General features: G+C 42.1%; 1 protein-coding gene across 1 annotated transcript in view; it reads left to right on the top strand.

The window, feature by feature from the left end:
- Nucleotides 1–18650, top strand: part of igfbp3 (insulin-like growth factor binding protein 3) — a 90364-nt gene that overhangs the window by 21462 nt on the left and 50252 nt on the right. The window contains exon 3 of the mRNA XM_064935833.1: nt 16254–16373. Within this exon, the coding sequence (XP_064791905.1) occupies nt 16254–16373 (120 nt within the window). The remainder of the gene's footprint in view (nt 1–16253; nt 16374–18650) is intronic.

Genomic DNA, 18650 nt, shown 5'->3' with positions numbered 1-18650 from the left:
AACACAATACGCCGGCAGGGACTCAAATCCTGCAGTGCCAGACGTGTCCCCCTGCTTAAGCCAGTACATGTCCAGGCCCGTCTGAAGTTTGCTGGAGAGAATTTGGATGATCCAGAAGAAGATTGGGAGAATGTCATATGGTCAGATGAAACCAAAATATAACTTATTGGTAAAAACTCAACTCGTCGTGTTTGGAGGACAAAGAATGCTGAGTTGCATCCAAAGAACACCATACCTACTGTGAAGCATGGGGGTGGAAACATCATGCTTTGGGGCTGTTTTTCTGCAAAGGGACCAGGACGACTGATCCGTGTAAAGGAAAGAATGAATGGGGCCATGTATCGTGAGATTTTGAGTGAAAATCTCCTTCCATCAGCAAGGGCATTGAAGATGAAACGTGGCTGGGTCTTTCAGCATGACAATGATCCCAAACACACCGCCCGGGCAACGATGGAGTGGCTTCGTAAGAATCATTTCAAGGTCCTGGAGTAGCCTAGCCAGTCTCCAGATCTCAATCTCATAGAAAATCTTTGGAGGGAGTTGAAAGTCCATGTTGCCCAGCAACAGCCCCAAAACATCACTGCTCTAGATGAGATCTGCATGGAGGAATGGGCCAAAATACCAGCAACATTGTGTGAAAAACTTGTGAAGACTTACAGAAAACATTTGACCTCTGTCCTTGCCAACAAAGGGTATATAACAAAGTATTGAGATAAAATTTGTTATTGACCAAATACTTATTTTCCACCATAATTTGCAAATTAATTCATTAAATATCCTACAATGTGATTTTCTGGATTTTTTAAATTGATTTTGTCTGTCATAGCTGAAGTGTACCTATGATGAAAATTACAGGCCTCTCTCATCTTTTTAAGTGGGAGAACTTGCACAATTGTTGGCTGACTAAATACTTTTTTGCCCCACTGTATCTCTCATAATACTGTACAAACGACCATTCCAAACACGGACACACACGCACACAGTCGTATTACAGTGTTATTACAGGGTTAGTACAGAGTTAGTACAGGGTTAGTACGGTGTTATTACAGGGTTATTACAGGGATGGTAAAGTGTTATTACAGGGTTAGTACAGTGTTATTACAGCGCTATTGCAGGGTTAGTACAGTATTATTACGGTGTTATTACAATGTTATTACAGTGTTACTACAGTGTTAGTACAGTGTTATTACAGTGTTAGTACAGTGTTATTACATGGTTAGTACAGGGTTATTACAGTGTTAGTACATTGTTATTACATGGTTCGTATAGTGTTATTACAGGGTTAGTACAGTGTTATTACAGTGTTATTACAGTGTTATTACAGGGTTAGCACAGGGTTAGCACAGGGTTAGCACAAGGTAATACATTGGTATTACAGCGTTAGTACAGGGTTATTACAGGGTTATTACAGGGTTATTACAGGGTTAGTACAGGGTTAGTACAGGGTTGATACAGTGTTATTACAGTGTTATTACAGGGTTATTACAGGGTTAGTACCGGGTTATTACGGCGTTATTACAGGTTTATTACAGGGTAATTACAGGGTTAGTACAGCGTTATTACAGGGTTAGTACAGGGTTAGTACATTGTTATTACAGTGGTGTTACAGGGTTAGTTCAGGGTTAGAAGCGTGTTAGTACAGGGTTAGTACCGTGTTATTACGCCGTTATTACAGTGTTATTACGGCGTTATTACAGTGTTATTACAGGGTTAGTGCAGGGTTATTACAGGGTTAGTGCAGGGTTATTACAGGGTTAGTACAGGGTTAGTACAGTGTTATTACAGTGTTATTTTAGGGTTAGTGCAGGGTTATTACAGGGTTATTACAGGGTTAGTACAGTGTTATTACAGTGTTATTATAGGGTTATTACAGGGTTAGTACAGTGTTATTACAGGGTTAGTACAGGGTTAGTACAGGGTTATTACAGGGTTAGTACAGGGTTAGTACAGGGTGAGTACAGTGTTATTACATCGTTAGTACAGGGTTATTACAGGGTTAGTACAGTGTTATTACATCGTTAGTACAGTGTTATAACAGGGTTAGTACAGTGTTATTACAGGGTTTGTACAGTGTTATTACAGGGTTAGTACAGTGTTAGTACAGGGTTAGTACACGGTTAGTACAGGCTTATTACAGGGTTATTACAATGTTAGTACAGGGTTAGTACAGGGTTATTACAGGGTTATTACAGGGTTAGTGCAGTGTTATTATAGGGTTAGTACAGGGTTATTACAGGGTTAGTACAGTGTTATTACAGGGTTTGTACAGTGTTAGTACAGGGTTAGTACAGGGTTATTACAGGGTTAGTGCAATGTTATTATAGGGTTAGTACAGGGTTATTACAGGGTTAGTACAGTGTTATTACATGGTTAGTACAGTGTTATTACATGGTTAGTACAGTGTTATTACAGGGTTAGTACAGTGTTATTGCAGGGTTAGTACAGGGTTAGTACAGTGTTATTACAGGGTTAGTACAGTGTTATTGCAGGGTTAGTACAGGGTTAGTACAGTGTTATTACATCGTTAGTAAAGTGTTAGTACAGGGTTATTACAGTGTTATTATAGGGTTATTACAGGGTTATTACAGTGTTATTATAGGGTTAGTACAGTGTTATTACAGGGTTAGTACAGGGTTAGTACAGTGTTATTACAGGGTTAGTACAGTGTTAGTACAGGGTTAGTACATGTTATTACAGGGTTAGTACAGTGTTATTACAGGGTTAGTACAGTGTTATTACAGGGTTAGTACAGTGTTATTACAGTGTTATTATAGGGTTAGTACAGTGTTATTACAGGGTTAGTACAGTGTTAGTACAGGGTTAGTACAGGGTTAGTACAGTGTTAGTACAGGGTTAGTACAGGGTTAGTACAGGGTTAGTACAGGTTTAGTACAGGGTTAGTACAGTGTTATTACAGGGTTAGTACAGTGTTAGTACAGGGTTAGTACAGGGTTAGTACAGGGTTAGTACAGGGTTAGTACAGAGTTAGTACAGTGTTATTACAGGGTTAGTACAGTGTTAGTACAGGGTTAGTACAGGGTTAGTACAGGGTTAGTACAGGGTTAGTACAGTGTTAGTACAGGGTTAGTACAGGGTTAGTACAGGGTTAGTACAGGGTTAGTACAGTGTTATTACAGGGTTAGTACAGTGTTAGTACAGGGTTAGTACAGGGTTAGTACAGTGTTATTACAGGGTTAGTACAGGGTTAGTACAGGGTTAGTACAGTGTTAGTACAGGGTTAGTACAGGGTTAGTACAGTGTTATTACAGGGTTAGTACAGGGTTAGTACAGGGTTAGTACAGTGTTAGTACAGGGTTAGTACAGTGTTAGTACAGGGTTAGTACAGGGTTAGTACAGGGTTAGTACAGTGTTAGTACAGGGTTAGTACAGGGTTAGTACAGGGTTAGTACAGTGTTAGTACAGGGTTAGTACAGGGTTCGTACAGGGTTAGTACAGGGTTAGTACAGTGTTAGTACAGGGTTAGTACAGTGTTAGTACAGGGTTAGTACAGGGTTAGTACAGGGTTAGTACAGAGTTAGTACAGTGTTATTACAGGGTTAGTACAGTGTTAGTACAGGGTTAGTACAGGGTTAGTACAGGGTTAGTACAGTGTTATTACAGGGTTAGTACAGTGTTAGTACAGGGTTAGTACAGTGTTAGTACAGGGTTAGTACAGTGTTATTACAGGGTTAGTACAGGGTTAGTACAGGGTTAGTACAGTGTTAGTACAGGGTTAGTACAGTGTTAGTACAGGGTTAGTACAGGGTTAGTACAGTGTTATTACAGGGTTAGTACAGTGTTAGTACAGGGTTAGTACAGGGTTAGTACAGGGTTAGTACAGGGTTAGTACAGTGTTATTACAGGGTTAGTACAGGGTTAGTACAGGGTTAGTACAGGGTTAGTACAGTGTTATTACAGGGTTAGTACAGTGTTAGTACAGGGTTAGTACAGGGTTAGTACAGTGTTATTACAGGGTTAGTACAGTGTTCGTACAGGGTTAGTACAGTGGTTAGTACAGGGTTAGTACAGTGTTATTACAGGGTTATTACAGGGTTAGCACAAGGTAATACATTGGTATTACAGCGTTATTACAGGGTTAGTACAGGGTTAGTACATGGTTATTACAGGGTTAGTACAGGGTTGATACAGTGTTATTACAGTGTTATTATAGGGTTAGTGCAGGGTTATTACAGGGTTATTACAGGGTTATTACAGGGTTAGTACAGTGTTATTACAGTGTTATTACAGTGTTATTACAGGGTTAGTACAGTGTTTTTACAGGGTTAGTACAGTGTTAGTACAGGGTTAGTACAGGGTTAGTACAGTGTTATTACAGGGTTAGTACACGGTTAGTACAGTGTTAGTACAGGGTTAGTACAGGGTTAGTACAGTGTTCGTACAGTGTTAGTACAGGGTTAGTACAGGGTTAGTACAGGGTTAGTACAGGGTTAGTACAGTGTTCGTACAGGGTTAGTAATGTTTTATTGAGGTGTTGTGTGCTGTGTGCAGGGTTAGTACAGGGTTAGTACAGGGTTAGTACAGGGTTAGTAATGTTTTATTGAGGTGTTGTGTGCTGTGTGCAGGGTTAGTACAGGGTTAGTAATGTTTTATTGAGGTGTTGTGTGCTGTGTGCAGGGTTAGTACAGTGTTAGTACAGTGTTCGTACAGGGTTAGTACAGGGTTAGTAATGTTTTATTGAGGTGTTGTGTGCTGTGTGCAGGGTTAGTACAGGGTTAGTACAGGGTTAGTAATGTTTTATTGAGGTGTTGTGTGCTGTGTGCAGGGTTAGTACAGGGTTAGTACAGTGGTTAGTAATGTTTTATTGAGGTGTTGTGTGCTGTGTGCAGGGTTAGTACAGGGTTACTAATGTTTTATTGAGGTGTTGTGTGCTGTGTGCAGGGTTAGTACAGGGTTAGTAATGTTTTATTGAGGTGTTGTGTGCTGTGTGCAGGGTTAGTACAGGGTTAGTACAGTGGTTAGTAATGTTTTATTGAGGTGTTGTGTGCTGTGTGCAGGGTTAGTACAGGGTTAGTACAGGGTTAGTAATGTTTTATTGAGGTGTTGTGTGCTGTGTGCAGGGTTAGTACAGGGTTAGTACAGTGGTTAGTACAGTGTTAGTACAGGGTTAGTACAGGGTTAGTACAGTGGTTAGTATGTATAGTATGTTATAGTATGTTTTATTGTGTTGTTGTGTGCTGTGTGCAGGGTTAGTACAGGGTTAGTACAGTGGTTAGTACAGGGTTCGTACAGGGTTAGTACAGGGTTAGTAATGTTTTATTGAGGTGTTGTGTGCTGTGTGCAGGGTTAGTACAGGGTTAGTACAGTGGTTAGTACAGGGTTCGTACAGGGTTAGTACAGGGTTAGTAATGTTTTATTGAGGTGTTGTGTGCTGTGTGCAGGGTTAGTACAGGGTTAGTACAGGGTTAGTAATGTTTTATTGAGGTGTTGTGTGCTGTGTGCAGGGTTAGTACAGTGGTTATTATGTATAGTATGTTATAGTATGTTTTATTGAGGTGTTGTGTGCTGTGTGCAGGGTTAGTACAGTGTTCGTACAGGGTTAGTACAGTGGTTAGTATGTATAGTATGTTATAGTATGTTTTATTGAGGTGTTGTGTGCTGTGTGCAGGGTTAGTACAGTGTTAGTACAGTGTTAGTACAGGGTTAGTACAGGGTTAGTACAGGGTTAGTACAGTGGTTAGTACAGGGTTCGTACAGGGTTAGTACAGGGTTAGTAATGTTTTATTGAGGTGTTGTGTGCTGTGTGCAGGGTTAGTACAGGGTTAGTACAGGGTTAGTACAGGGTTAGTAATGTTTTATTGAGGTGTTGTGTGCTGTGTGCAGGGTTAGTACAGTGGTTAGTATGTATAGTATGTTATAGTATGTTTTATTGAGGTGTTGTGTGCTGTGTGCAGGGTTAGTACAGGGTTAGTACAGGGTTAGTACAGTGGTTAGTATGTATAGTATGTTATAGTATGTTTTATTGAGGTGTTGTGTGCTGTGTGCAGGGTTAGTACAGGGTTAGTACAGGGTTAGTAATGTTTTATTGAGGTGTTGTGTGCTGTGTGCAGGGTTAGTATGTATAGTATGTTATAGTATGTTTTATTGAGGTGTTGTGTGCTGTGTGCAGGGTTAGTACAGTGGTTAGTAATGTTTTATTGAGGTGTTGTGTGCTGTGTGCAGGGTTAGTACAGGGTTAGTACAGTGTTCGTACAGGGTTAGTACAGTGGTTAGTATGTATAGTATGTTATAGTATGTTTTATTGAGGTGTTGTGTGCTGTGTGCAGGGTTAGTACAGGGTTAGTACAGGGTTAGTACAGTGTTCGTACAGGGTTAGTACAGTGGTTAGTATGTATAGTATGTTATAGTATATTTTAATGAGGTGTTGTGTGCTGTGTGCAGGGTTAGTACAGTGGTTAGTATGTATAGTATGTTATAGTATGTTTTATTGAGGTGTTGTGTGCTGTGTGCAGGGTTAGTACAGGGTTAGTACAGGGTTAGTACAGTGTTCGTACAGGGTTAGTACAGTGGTTAGTATGTATAGTATGTTATAGTATGTTTTATTGAGGTGTTGTGTGCTGTGTGCAGTGTTCATACAGGGTTAGTACAGTGGTTAGTATGTATAGTATGTTATAGTATGTTTTAATGAGGTGTTGTGTGCTGTGTGCAGGGTTAGTACAGGGTTAGTACAGGGTTAGTACAGTGGTTAGTATGTATAGTATGTTATAGTATGTTTTATTGAGGTGTTGTGTGCTGTGTGCAGGGTTAGTACAGGGTTAGTACAGGGTTAGTAACAGGGGTTAGTACAGGGTTAGTACAGGGTTAGTAATGTTTTATTGAGGTGTTGTGTGCTGTGTGCAGGGTTAGTACAGGGTTAGTACAGGGTTAGTAATGTTTTATTGAGGTGTTGTGTGCTGTGTGCAGGGTTAGTACAGGGTTAGTACAGGGTTAGTACAGTGGTTAGTATGTATAGTATGTTATAGTATGTTTTATTGAGGTGTTGTGTGCTGTGTGCAGGGTTAGTAAAGGGTTAGTAATGTTTTATTGAGGTGTTGTGTGCTGTGTGCAGGGTTAGTACAGGGTTAGTAATGTTTTATTGAGGTGTTGTGTGCTGTGTGCAGGGTTAGTACAGGGTTAGTAATGTTTTATTGAGGTGTTGTGTGCTGTGTGCAGGGTTAGTACAGGGTTAGTAATGTTTTATTGAGGTGTTGTGTGCTGTGTGCAGGGTTACTAATGTTTTAATGAGGTGTTGTGTGCTGTGTGCAGGGTTAGTACAGGGTTAGTAATGTTTTAATGAGGTGTTGTGTGCTGTGTGCAGGGTTACTAATGTTTTATTGAGGTGTTGTGTGCTGTGTGCAGGGTTAGTACAGGGTTAGTAATGTTTTATTGAGGTGTTGTGTGCTGTGTGCAGGGTTAGTACAGGGTTAGTAATGTTTTATTGAGGTGTTGTGTGCTGTGTGCAGGGTTAGTACAGGGTTAGTAATGTTTTAATGAGGTGTTGTGTGCTGTGTGCAGGGTTAGTACAGGGTTAGTAATGTTTTATTGAGGTGTTGTGTGCTGTGTGCAGGGTTAGTACAGGGTTAGTACAGGGTTAGTACAGGGTTAGTAATGTTTTATTGAGGTGTTGTGTGCTGTGTGCAGGGTTAGTACAGGGTTAGTACAGGGTTAGTACAGGGTTAGTACAGGGTTAGTAATGTTTTATTGAGGTGTTGTGTGCTGTGTGCAGGGTTAGTACAGTGGTTAGTATGTATAGTATGTTATAGTATGTTTTATTGAGGTGTTGTGTGCTGTGTGCAGGGTTAGTACAGGGTTAGTACAGGGTTAGTACAGGGTTAGTACAGGGTTAGTACAGGGTTAGTAATGTTTTATTGAGGTGTTGTGTGCTGTGTACAGGGTTAGTATGTATAGTATGTTATAGTATGTTTTATTGAGGTGTTGTGTGCTGTGTGCAGGGTTAGTACAGGGTTAGTACAGGGTTAGTACGGGGTTAGTACAGGGTTATGGGTTAGTACAGGGTTAGTACAGGGTTAGTAATGTTTTATTGAGGTGTTGTGTGCTGTGTGCAGGGTTAGTACAGGGTTACTAATGTTTTATTGAGGTGTTGTGTGCTGTGTGCAGGGTTAGTACAGGGTTAGTACAGGGTTAGTAATGTTTTATTGAGGTGTTGTGTGCTGTGTGCAGGGTTAGTACAGGGTTAGTACAGGGTTAGTACAGTGTTAGTACAGTGTTCGTACAGGGTTAGTACAGGGTTAGTAATGTTTTATTGAGGTGTTGTGTGCTGTGTGCAGGGTTAGTACAGGGTTAGTAATGTTTTATTGAGGTGTTGTGTGCTGTGTGCAGGGTTAGTACAGTGTTAGTACAGGGTTAGTACAGGGTTAGTACAGGGTTAGTAATGTTTTATTGAGGTGTTGTGTGCTGTGTGCAGGGTTAGTACAGGGTTAGTACAGGGTTAGTACAGGGTTAGTACAGGGTTAGTACAGGGTTAGTACAGGGTTAGTACAGGGTTAGGGTTACAGGGTTAGTACAGGGTTAGTACAGGGTTAGTACAGGGTTAGTAATGTTTTTTATTGAGGTGTTGTGTGCTGTGTGCAGGGTTAGTACAGGGTTATTACAGGGTTAGTACAGGGTTAGTACAGGGTTAGTACAGGGTTAGTAATGTTTTATTGAGGTGTTGTGTGCTGTGTGCAGGGTTAGTACAGGGTTATTACAGGGTTAGTACAGTGTTCGTACAGGGTTAGTACAGTGGTTAGTATGTATAGTATGTTATAGTATGTTTTATTGAGGTGTTGTGTGCTGTGTGCAGGGTTAGTACAGGGTTAGTACAGGGTTAGTACAGTGGTTAGTATGTATAGTATGTTATAGTATGTTTTATTGAGGTGTTGTGTGCTGTGTGCAGGGTTAGTACAGGGTTAGTACAGGGTTAGTACAGGGTTAGTACAGGGTTAGTAATGTTTTATTGAGGTGTTGTGTGCTGTGTGCAGGGTTAGTACAGGGTTAGTACAGGGTTAGTACAGGGTTAGTACAGGGTTAGTACAGGGTTAGTAATGTTTTATTGAGGTGTTGTGTGCTGTGTGCAGGGTTAGTACAGGGTTAGTACAGGGTTAGTAATGTTTTATTGAGGTGTTGTGTGCTGTGTGCAGGGTTAGTACAGGGTTAGTACAGGGTTAGTAATGTTTTATTGAGGTGTTGTGTGCTGTGTGCAGGGTTAGTACAGGGTTAGTACAGTGGTTAGTATGTATAGTATGTTATAGTATGTTTTATTGAGGTGTTGTGTGCTGTGTGCAGGGTTAGTACAGTGGAAAGTACAGGGTTAGTACAGTGTTAGTACAGTGTTCGTACAGGGTTAGTACAGGGTTAGTAATGTTTTATTGAGGTGTTGTGTGCTGTGTGCAGGGTTAGTACAGTGGTTAGTATGTATAGTATGTTATAGTATGTTTTAATGAGGTGTTGTGTGGTGTTGTGTGCTGTGTGCAGGGTTAGTACAGGGTTATTACAGGGTTAGTACAGGGTTCGTACAGGGTTAGTACAGGGTTAGTAATGTTTTATTGAGGTGTTGTGTGCTGTGTGCAGGGCTATTACAGGGTTAGTACAGGGTTAGTAATGTTTTATTGAGGTGTTGTGTGCTGTGTGCAGGGTTAGTACAGTGGTTAGTATGTATAGTATGTTATAGTATGTTTTATTGAGGTGTTGTGTGCTGTGTGCAGGGTTAGTACAGGGTTAGTAATGTTTTATTGAGGTGTTGTGTGCTGTGTGCAGGGTTAGTACAGGGTTAGTACAGGGTTAGTACAGGGTTAGTACAGGGTTCGTACAGGGTTAGTACAGGGTTAGTAATGTTTTATTGAGGTGTTGTGTGCTGTGTGCAGGGTTAGTACAGGGTTAGTAATGTTTTATTGAGGTGTTGTGTGCTGTGTGCAGGGTTAGTACAGGGTTAGTACAGGGTTAGTACAGGGTTAGTACAGGGTTAGTAATGTTTTATTGAGGTGTTGTGTGCTGTGTGCAGGGTTAGTACAGGGTTAGTACAGGGTTAGTACAGGGTTAGTACAGGGTTCGTGTGGTTCGTACAGGGTTAGTACAGGGTTAGTACAGGGTTAGTACAGGGTTAGTACAGGGTTAGTACAGGGTTAGTACAGGGTTAGTAATGTTTTATTGAGGTGTTGTGTGCTGTGTGCAGGGTTAGTACAGGGTTAGTACAGGGTTAGTACAGGGTTAGTACAGGGTTAGTAATGTTTTATTGAGGTGTTGTGTGCTGTGTGCAGGGTTAGTACAGGGTTATTACAGGGTTAGTACAGGGTTAGTACAGTGTTCGTACAGGGTTAGTACAGTGGTTAGTATGTATAGTATGTTATAGTATGTTTTATTGAGGTGTTGTGTGCTGTGTGCAGGGTTAGTACAGGGTTAGTACAGTGGTTAGTATGTATAGTATGTTATAGTATGTTTTATTGAGGTGTTGTGTGCTGTGTGCAGGGTTAGTACAGGGTTAGTACAGGGTTAGTACAGGGTTAGTACAGGGTTAGTACAGGGTTAGTACAGTGGTTCGTATGTATAGTATGTTATAGTATGTTTTATTGAGGTGTTGTGTGCTGTGTTCAGGGTTAGTACAGGGTTAGTACAGGGTTAGTACAGGGTTACTAATGTTTTAATGAGGTGTTGTGTGCTGTGTTCAGGGTTAGTACAGGGTTAGTACAGGGTTAGTACAGGGTTACTAATGTTTTAATGAGGTGTTGTGTGCTGTGTTCAGGGTTAGTACAGGGTTAGTACAGGGTTAGTATGTATAGTATGTTTTATTGAGGTGTTGTGTGCTGTGTGCAGGGTTAGTACAGGGTTAGTACAGGGGTACTAATGTTTTAATGAGGTGTTGTGTGCTGTGTGCAGGGTTAGTACAGGGTTAGTACAGGGTTAGTACAGGGTTACTAATGTTTTATTGAGGTGTTGTGTGCTGTGTGCAGGGTTAGTACAGTGGTTAGTATGTATAGTATGTTTTATTGAGGTGTTGTGTGCTGTGTGCAGGGTTAGTACAGGGTTAGTACAGGGTTACTAATGTTTTAATGAGGTGTTGTGTGCTGTGTGCAGGGTTAGTACAGGGTTAGTACAGGGTTAGTACAGGGTTAGTACAGGGTTAGTACAGTGGTTAGTATGTATAGTATGTTATAGTATGTGTTATTGAGGTGTTGTGTGCTGTGTTCAGGGTTAGTACAGGGTTAGTACAGGGTTAGTACAGGGTTACTAATGTTTTAATGAGGTGTTGTGTGCTGTGTTCAGGGTTAGTACAGGGTTAGTACAGGGTTACTAATGTTTTAATGAGGTGTTGTGTGCTGTGTGCAGGGTTAGTACAGGGTTAGTACAGGGTTAGTACAGGGTTAGTACAGGGGTACTAATGTTTTAATGAGGTGTTGTGTGCTGTGTTCAGGGTTAGTATAGGGTTAGTACAGGGTTAGTACAGGGTTACTAATGTTTTAATGAGGTGTTGTGTGCTGTGTTCAGGGTTAGTACAGGGTTAGTACAGGGTTAGTACAGGGGTACTAATGTTTTAATGAGGTGTTGTGTGCTGTGTGCAGGGTTAGTACAGGGTTAGTACAGGGTTAGTACAGGGTTAGTACAGGGGTACTAATGTTTTAATGAGGTGTTGTGTGCTGTGTTCAGGGTTAGTATAGGGTTAGTACAGGGTTAGTACAGTGTTACTAATGTTTTAATGAGGTGCTGTGTGCTGTGTTCAGGGTTAGTACAGGGTTAGTACAGGGTTAGTACAGGGTTACTAATGTTTTAATGAGGTGTTGTGTGCTGTGTTCAGGGTTAGTACAGGGTTAGTACAGGGTTAGTACAGGGGTACTAATGTTTTAATGAGGTGTTGTGTGCTGTGTGCAGGGTTAGTACAGGGTTAGTACAGGGTTAGTACAGGGTTAGTACAGGGGTACTAATGTTTTAATGAGGTGTTGTGTGCTGTGTTCAGGGTTAGTGCAGGGTTAGTACAGGGTTAGTACAGGGGTACTAATGTTTTAATGAGGTGTTGTGTGCTGTGTTCAGGGTTAGTACAGGGTTAGTACAGGGGTACTAATGTTTTAATGAGGTGTTGTGTGCTGTGTGCAGGGTTAGTACAGGGTTAGTACAGGGTTAGTAATGTTTTATTGAGGTGTTGTGTGCTGTGTGCAGGGTTAGTACAGGGTTAGTACAGGGTTAGTACAGGGTTAGTAATGTTTTATTGAGGTGTTGTGTGCTGTGTGCAGGGTTAGTACAGGGTTAGTACAGGGTTAGTACAGGGTTAGTACAGGGTTAGTACAGGGTTAGTACAGGGTTAGTACAGGGTTAGTACAGGGTTAGTACAGGGTTAGTACAGGGTTAGTACAGGGTTAGTAATGTTTTATTGAGGTGTTGTGTGCTGTGTGCAGGGTTAGTACAGGGTTATTACAGGGTTAGTACAGGGTTAGTACAGGGTTAGTACAGGGTTAGTAATGTTTTATTGAGGTGTTGTGTGCTGTGTGCAGGGTTAGTACAGGGTTAGTACAGGGTTAGTACAGGGTTAGTACAGGGTTAGTACAGTGGTTAGTATGTATAGTATGTTTTATTGAGGTGTTGTGTGCTGTGTGCAGGGTTAGTACAGGGTTAGTACAGGGTTAGTACAGTGGTTAGTATGTATAGTATGTTATAGTATGTTTTATTGAGGTGTTGTGTGCTGTGTGCAGGGTTAGTACAGGGTTAGTACAGGGTTAGTACAGGGTTAGTACAGGGTTAGTAATGTTTTATTGAGGTGTTGTGTGCTGTGTGCAGGGTTAGTACAGGGTTAGTACAGGGTTAGTACAGGGTTAGTACAGGGTTAGTACAGGGTTAGTAATGTTTTATTGAGGTGTTGTGTGCTGTGTGCAGGGTTAGTACAGGGTTAGTAATGTTTTAATGAGGTGTTGTGTGCTGTGTGCAGGGTTAGTACAGGGTTAGTACAGGGTTAGTACAGGGTTACTAATGTTTTATTGAGGTGTTGTGTGCTGTGTGCAGGGTTAGTACAGTGGTTAGTATGTATAGTATGTTATAGTATTTTTTATTTAGGTGTTGTGTGCTGTGTGCAGGGTTAGTACAGGGTTAGTACAGGGTTAGTACAGGGTTAGTACAGGGTTAGTACAGGGTTAGTAATGTTTTATTGAGGTGTTGTGTGCTGTGTGCAGTGTTCGTACAGGGTTAGTACAGTGGTTAGTATGTATAGTATGTTATAGTATGTTTTAATGAGGTGTTGTGTGCTGTGTGCAGTGTTAGTACAGGGTTATTACAGGGTTAGTACAGGGTTCATACAGGGTTAGTACAGGGTTACTAATGTTTTATTGAGGTGTTGTGTGCTGTGTGCAGGGTTAGTACAGGGTTAGTACAGGGTTAGTAATGTTTTATTGAGCTGTTGTGTGCTGTGTGCAGGGTTAGTACAGTGGTTAGTATGTATAGTATGTTATAGTATGTTTTATTGAGGTGTTGTGTGCTGTGTGCAGGGTTAGTACAGGGTTAGTACAGGGTTAGTAATGTTTTATTGAGGTGTTGTGTGCTGTGTGCAGGGTTAGTACAGGGTTAGTACAGGGTTAGTACAGGGTTCGTACAGGGTTAGTACAGGGTTAGTACAGGGTTAGTAATGTTTTATTGAGGTGTTGTGTGCTGTGTGCAGGGTTAGTACAGGGTTACTAATGTTTTATTGAGGTGTTGTGTGCTGTGTGCAGGGTTAGTACAGGGTTAGTACAGGGTTAGTACAGGGTTAGTAATGTTTTATTGAGGTGTTGTGTGCTGTGTGCAGGGTTAGTACAGGGTTAGTACAGGGTTAGTACAGGGTTAGTACAGTGTTCGTACAGGGTTCGTTTTACAGGGTTAGTACAGGGTTAGTACAGGGTTAGTACAGGGTTAGTACAGGGTTAGTACAGGGTTAGTACAGGGTTAGTAATGTTTTATTGAGGTGTTGTGTGCTGTGTGCAGTGTTCGTACAGGGTTAGTACAGGGTTAGTTAGTACAGGGTTAGTAATGTTTTAATGAGGTGTTGTGTGCTGTGTGCAGGGTTAGTACAGGGTTATTACAGGGTTAGTACAGGGTTAGTACAGGGTTAGTACAGTGGTTAGTATGTATAGTATGTTATAGTATGTTTTATTGAGGTGTTGTGTGCTGTGTGCAGGGTTAGTACAGGGTTAGTACAGTGGTTAGTATGTATAGTATGTTATAGTATGTTTTATTGAGGTGTTGTGTGCTGTGTGCAGGGTTAGTACAGGGTTAGTACAGGGTTAGTACAGGGTTAGTACAGGGTTAGTACAGGGTTAGTACAGTGGTTAGTATGTATAGTATGTTATAGTATGTGTTATTGAGGTGTTGTGTGCTGTGTTCAGGGTTAGTACAGGGTTAGTACAGGGTTAGTACAGGGTTACTAATGTTTTAATGAGGTGTTGTGTGCTGTGTTCAGGGTTAGTACAGGGTTAGTACAGGGTTAGTACAGGGTTACTAATGTTTTAATGAGGTGTTGTGTGCTGTGTTCAGGGTTAGTACAGGGTTAGTACAGTGGTTAGTATGTATAGTATGTTTTAATGAGGTGTTGTGTGCTGTGGGTTAGCAGGGTTAGTACAGGGTTAGTACAGGGGTACTAATGTTTTAATGAGGTGTTGTGTGCTGTGTTCAGGGTTAGTGCAGGGTTAGTACAGGGTTAGTACAGGGTTACTAATGTTTTAATGAGGTGTTGTGTGCTGTGTGCAGGGTTAGTACAGTGGTTAGTATGTATAGTATGTTATAGTATGTTTTAATGAGGTGTTGTGTGCTGTGTGCAGGGTTAGTACAGGGTTAGTACAGGGTTACTAATGTTTTAATGAGGTGTTGTGTGCTGTGTTCAGGGTTAGTACAGGGTTAGTACAGGGTTAGTACAGGGTTAGTACAGGGTTAGTACAGTGGTTAGTATGTATAGTATGTTATAGTATGTGTTATTGAGGTGTTGTGTGCTGTGTTCAGGGTTAGTACAGGGTTAGTACAGGGTTAGTACAGGGTTACTAATGTTTTAATGAGGTGTTGTGTGCTGTGTTCAGGGTTAGTACAGGGTTAGTACAGGGTTAGTACAGGGGTACTAATGTTTTAATGAGGTGTTGTGTGCTGTGTGCAGGGTTAGTACAGGGTTAGTACAGGGTTAGTACAGGGTTAGTACAGGGGTACTAATGTTTTAATGAGGTGTTGTGTGCTGTGTTCAGGGTTAGTATAGGGTTAGTACAGGGTTAGTACAGGGTTACTAATGTTTTAATGAGGTGTTGTGTGCTGTGTTCAGGGTTAGTACAGGGTTAGTACAGGGTTAGTACAGGGGTACTAATGTTTTAATGAGGTGTTGTGTGCTGTGTGCAGGGTTAGTACAGGGTTAGTACAGGGTTAGTACAGGGTTAGTACAGGGGTACTAATGTTTTAATGAGGTGTTGTGTGCTGTGTTCAGGGTTAGTATAGGGTTAGTACAGGGTTAGTACAGGGTTACTAATGTTTTAATGAGGTGTTGTGTGCTGTGTTCAGGGTTAGTATAGGGTTAGTACAGGGTTAGTACAGTGTTAGTCATGTTTTATTGAGGTGTTGTGTGCTGTGTACAGGGTTAGTACAGGGTTAGTACAGGGTTAGTACAGGGTTACTAATGTTTTAATGAGGTGTTGTGTGCTGTGTGCAGGGTTAGTACAGGGTTAGTACAGGGTTAGTACAGGGTTAGTACAGGGTTAGTACAGGGGTACTAATGTTTTAATGAGGTGTTGTGTGCTGTGTTCAGGGTTAGTACAGGGTTAGTACAGGGTTAGTACAGGGGTACTAATGTTTTAATGAGGTGTTGTGTGCTGTGTTCAGGGTTAGTACAGGGTTAGTACAGGGGTACTAATGTTTTAATGAGGTGTTGTGTGCTGTGTGCAGGGTTAGTACAGGGTTAGTACAGGGTTAGTACAGTGGTTAGTATGTATAGTATGTTATAGTATGTGTTATTGAGGTGTTGTGTGCTGTGTGCAGGGTTAGTACAGGGTTAGTACAGGGTTAGTACAGGGTTAGTACAGGGTTAGTACAGGGTTAGTACAGGGTTAGTACAGGGTTACTAATGTTTTAATGAGGTGTTGTGTGCTGTGTGCAGGGTTAGTACAGGGTTAGTACAGGGTTAGTACAGGGTTAGTACAGTGGTTAGTATGTATAGTATGTTATAGTATGTGTTATTGAGGTGTTGTGTGCTGTGTGCAGGGTTAGTACAGGGTTAGTACAGGGTTAGTACAGGGGTACTAATGTTTTAATGAGGTGTTGTGTGCTGTGTTCAGGGCCCATGCAGGAGAGAGATGGAAAGCATCCTGAACAGTCTTAAAATCTCCAATGTTCTCAACCCCAGAGGTTTCCGCATCCCCAACTGTGACAGAAAGGGCTTCTACAAGAAAAAACAAGTGAGAACACGCGCACACCAAACAAACCAGCAGGGTGCATTTATCTGTAACTTTAGCTGTAATACCAGGTTATTATTGATGTTGATAATGTTGTCGATGTTGCTGCTGTCAAGGCAACGTCAAAGAAGGCCGTGGGGGGCCTGGGCGAGGTTTCCTTCCGAAACCTATGTAGTGAGTGAGTGAGTGAGTGTGTGTGTGTGTTTGTGTTGGGGGGGGGGGGTTGTGTTACTGTCCTCGTGGGTACCGTAAATCCCCAAAAGTCCCCACATGGACAGTACAACAAGTAAAATTCTCCATTGTGGGGACATTTCCCAGGTCCCCACGAGGACAAAGGCTATTTTAGTCTTGGGTGTTAGATTAAGGGTTAGGGTAGAGGTAGAGTTAGGGGTTAGGTGTTAAGTTTAGGGTTAGGAGTTAGGGTTAGGGGTTACGGTTTGGGTTACGTTTAGTGTTAGGGTTAGGTGTAGGATTAGGGGTTCGTGAAAATTTAATTTAGATGCGTGTGTGTGCGCGTGTGTGTTTGGGGGGGTGGGAAATCAGGATGGTCTCTGAGTCATGGTGGTGTTATTTAAAACATTTTTTTCTCAGAATTGTATCTGTGAATATACAGTACATGACCAAAAGTATGTGGACACCTCCTTGTCGAACATTTCATTCCATAATCATGGGCATTAATATGGAGTTGGTCTCCCCATTGCTGCTATAACAGCCTCCAATTTACTGGGAGGCTTTCTACTAGATATTGGAACATTGCTGAGAGGACTTGCTTCCATTCAGCCACAAGAGCATTAGTGAGGTCCGCACTGATGTTGGATGATTAGGCCTGGCTCACAGTCAGCGTTCCAATTCAGTCCAAAGGTTGAGGTCAGGGCTTTGTGCAGGCCAGTGAAGTTCTTCCACACCAATCTCAACAAACCATTTCTGTATGGACCTCGCTTTTTGCAGGGGGCATTGTCATGCTGAAGCAGAAAACTACCTTCCCCAATCTGTTGCCACAAAGTTGGAAGCACAGAATCGTCTAGAATGTCATTGTACACTGTAGCGTTAAGATTTCCCTTCACTGGAACTAAGGGGCCTGAACCATGAAAAACATCTCCAGACAATTATTCCTCCACCATCAAACTTTACAGTTGGCACTATACACTGGGGCAGGTAGTGTTCTCCTGGCATCCGCCAAACACAGATTTGTCTGTCGAACTGCCAGGTGGTGAAGCGTGATTCATCACCCTAGAGAAGGTGTTTCCACTGCTCCAGAATCTAATGGTGGCAAGCTTTACTCCACTCCAGTCGAGCACATGGTGATCCTAGGCTTGTGTGTGGCTACTTAGCTTTGGAAACCTATTTCATGAAGCACCCAATGAACAGTTATTGTGCCGTTGCTTCCAGAGGCAGTTTGGAACCTGGTAGTGAGTGTTGTTTGGAGAGAGCGTTGTGACGTTGGTGCTGGAGCCTACTAGTACTATGGCATGGTTTCTATTTGGTAACCTTTGGCCTACTAAGATGTTCTCTTAGAAACATGTGTCCCTCAGACAACTGGATGCGAGTTTATATAAACCTGTATGTGTTGTGCCAGCTCCTGCCCCACACAGTGTAGGAAGACAGAGTAAGAGGGGATCAGGGGAGATAGAGTAAGAGGGGATCAGGGGAGATAGAGTTAGAGAGGTGCTGGGAGAGATAGAGCTAGAGAGGTGCATGGGGAGATAGCATTAGAGGGGTTCAGGGGGAGATAGAGTTAGAGAGGTGCAGGGGGGAGATAGAGTTAGAGGGGTGCAGGGGGAGATATAGTCAGAGGGGTGCTTGTGAGAAATAGAGTAAGAGGTGCAGGGGGAGATAGAGTTAGAGGGGTTCAGGGGAGAGATAGAGTTAGAGGGGTGCAGGGGATATAGAGTTAGAGGGGTGCTGGGAGAGATAGAGTTAGAGGGGTGCTGGGAGAGATAGAGTTAGAGGGGTTCAGGGGAGAGATAGAGTTAGAGGGGTGTAGTGGATATAGAGTTAGAGGGGTACTGGGAGAGATAGAGTTAGAGGGGTACTGGGAGAGATAGAGTTAGAGGGGTACTGGGAGAGATAGAGTTAGAGGGGTGCTGGGAGAGATAGAGTTAGAGGGGTGCTGGGAGAGATAGAGTTAGAGGGGTGCTGGGAGAGATAGAGTTAGAGGGGTACTGGGAGAGATAGAGTTAGAGGGGTACTGGGAGAGATAGAGTTAGAGGGGTACTGGGAGAGATAGAGTTAGAGGGGTACTGGGAGAGATAGAGTTAGAGGGGTGCAGGGGAGATAGAG

Source organism: Oncorhynchus masou, chromosome 24 (assembly GCF_036934945.1).
Source record: "Oncorhynchus masou masou isolate Uvic2021 chromosome 24, UVic_Omas_1.1, whole genome shotgun sequence".
NCBI classification, from domain to species: Eukaryota; Metazoa; Chordata; class Actinopteri; order Salmoniformes; family Salmonidae; genus Oncorhynchus; species Oncorhynchus masou.
The sequence above is the reverse complement of the archived record's forward strand: the minus strand, read 5'-3'. Positions and strand labels throughout refer to the sequence as shown.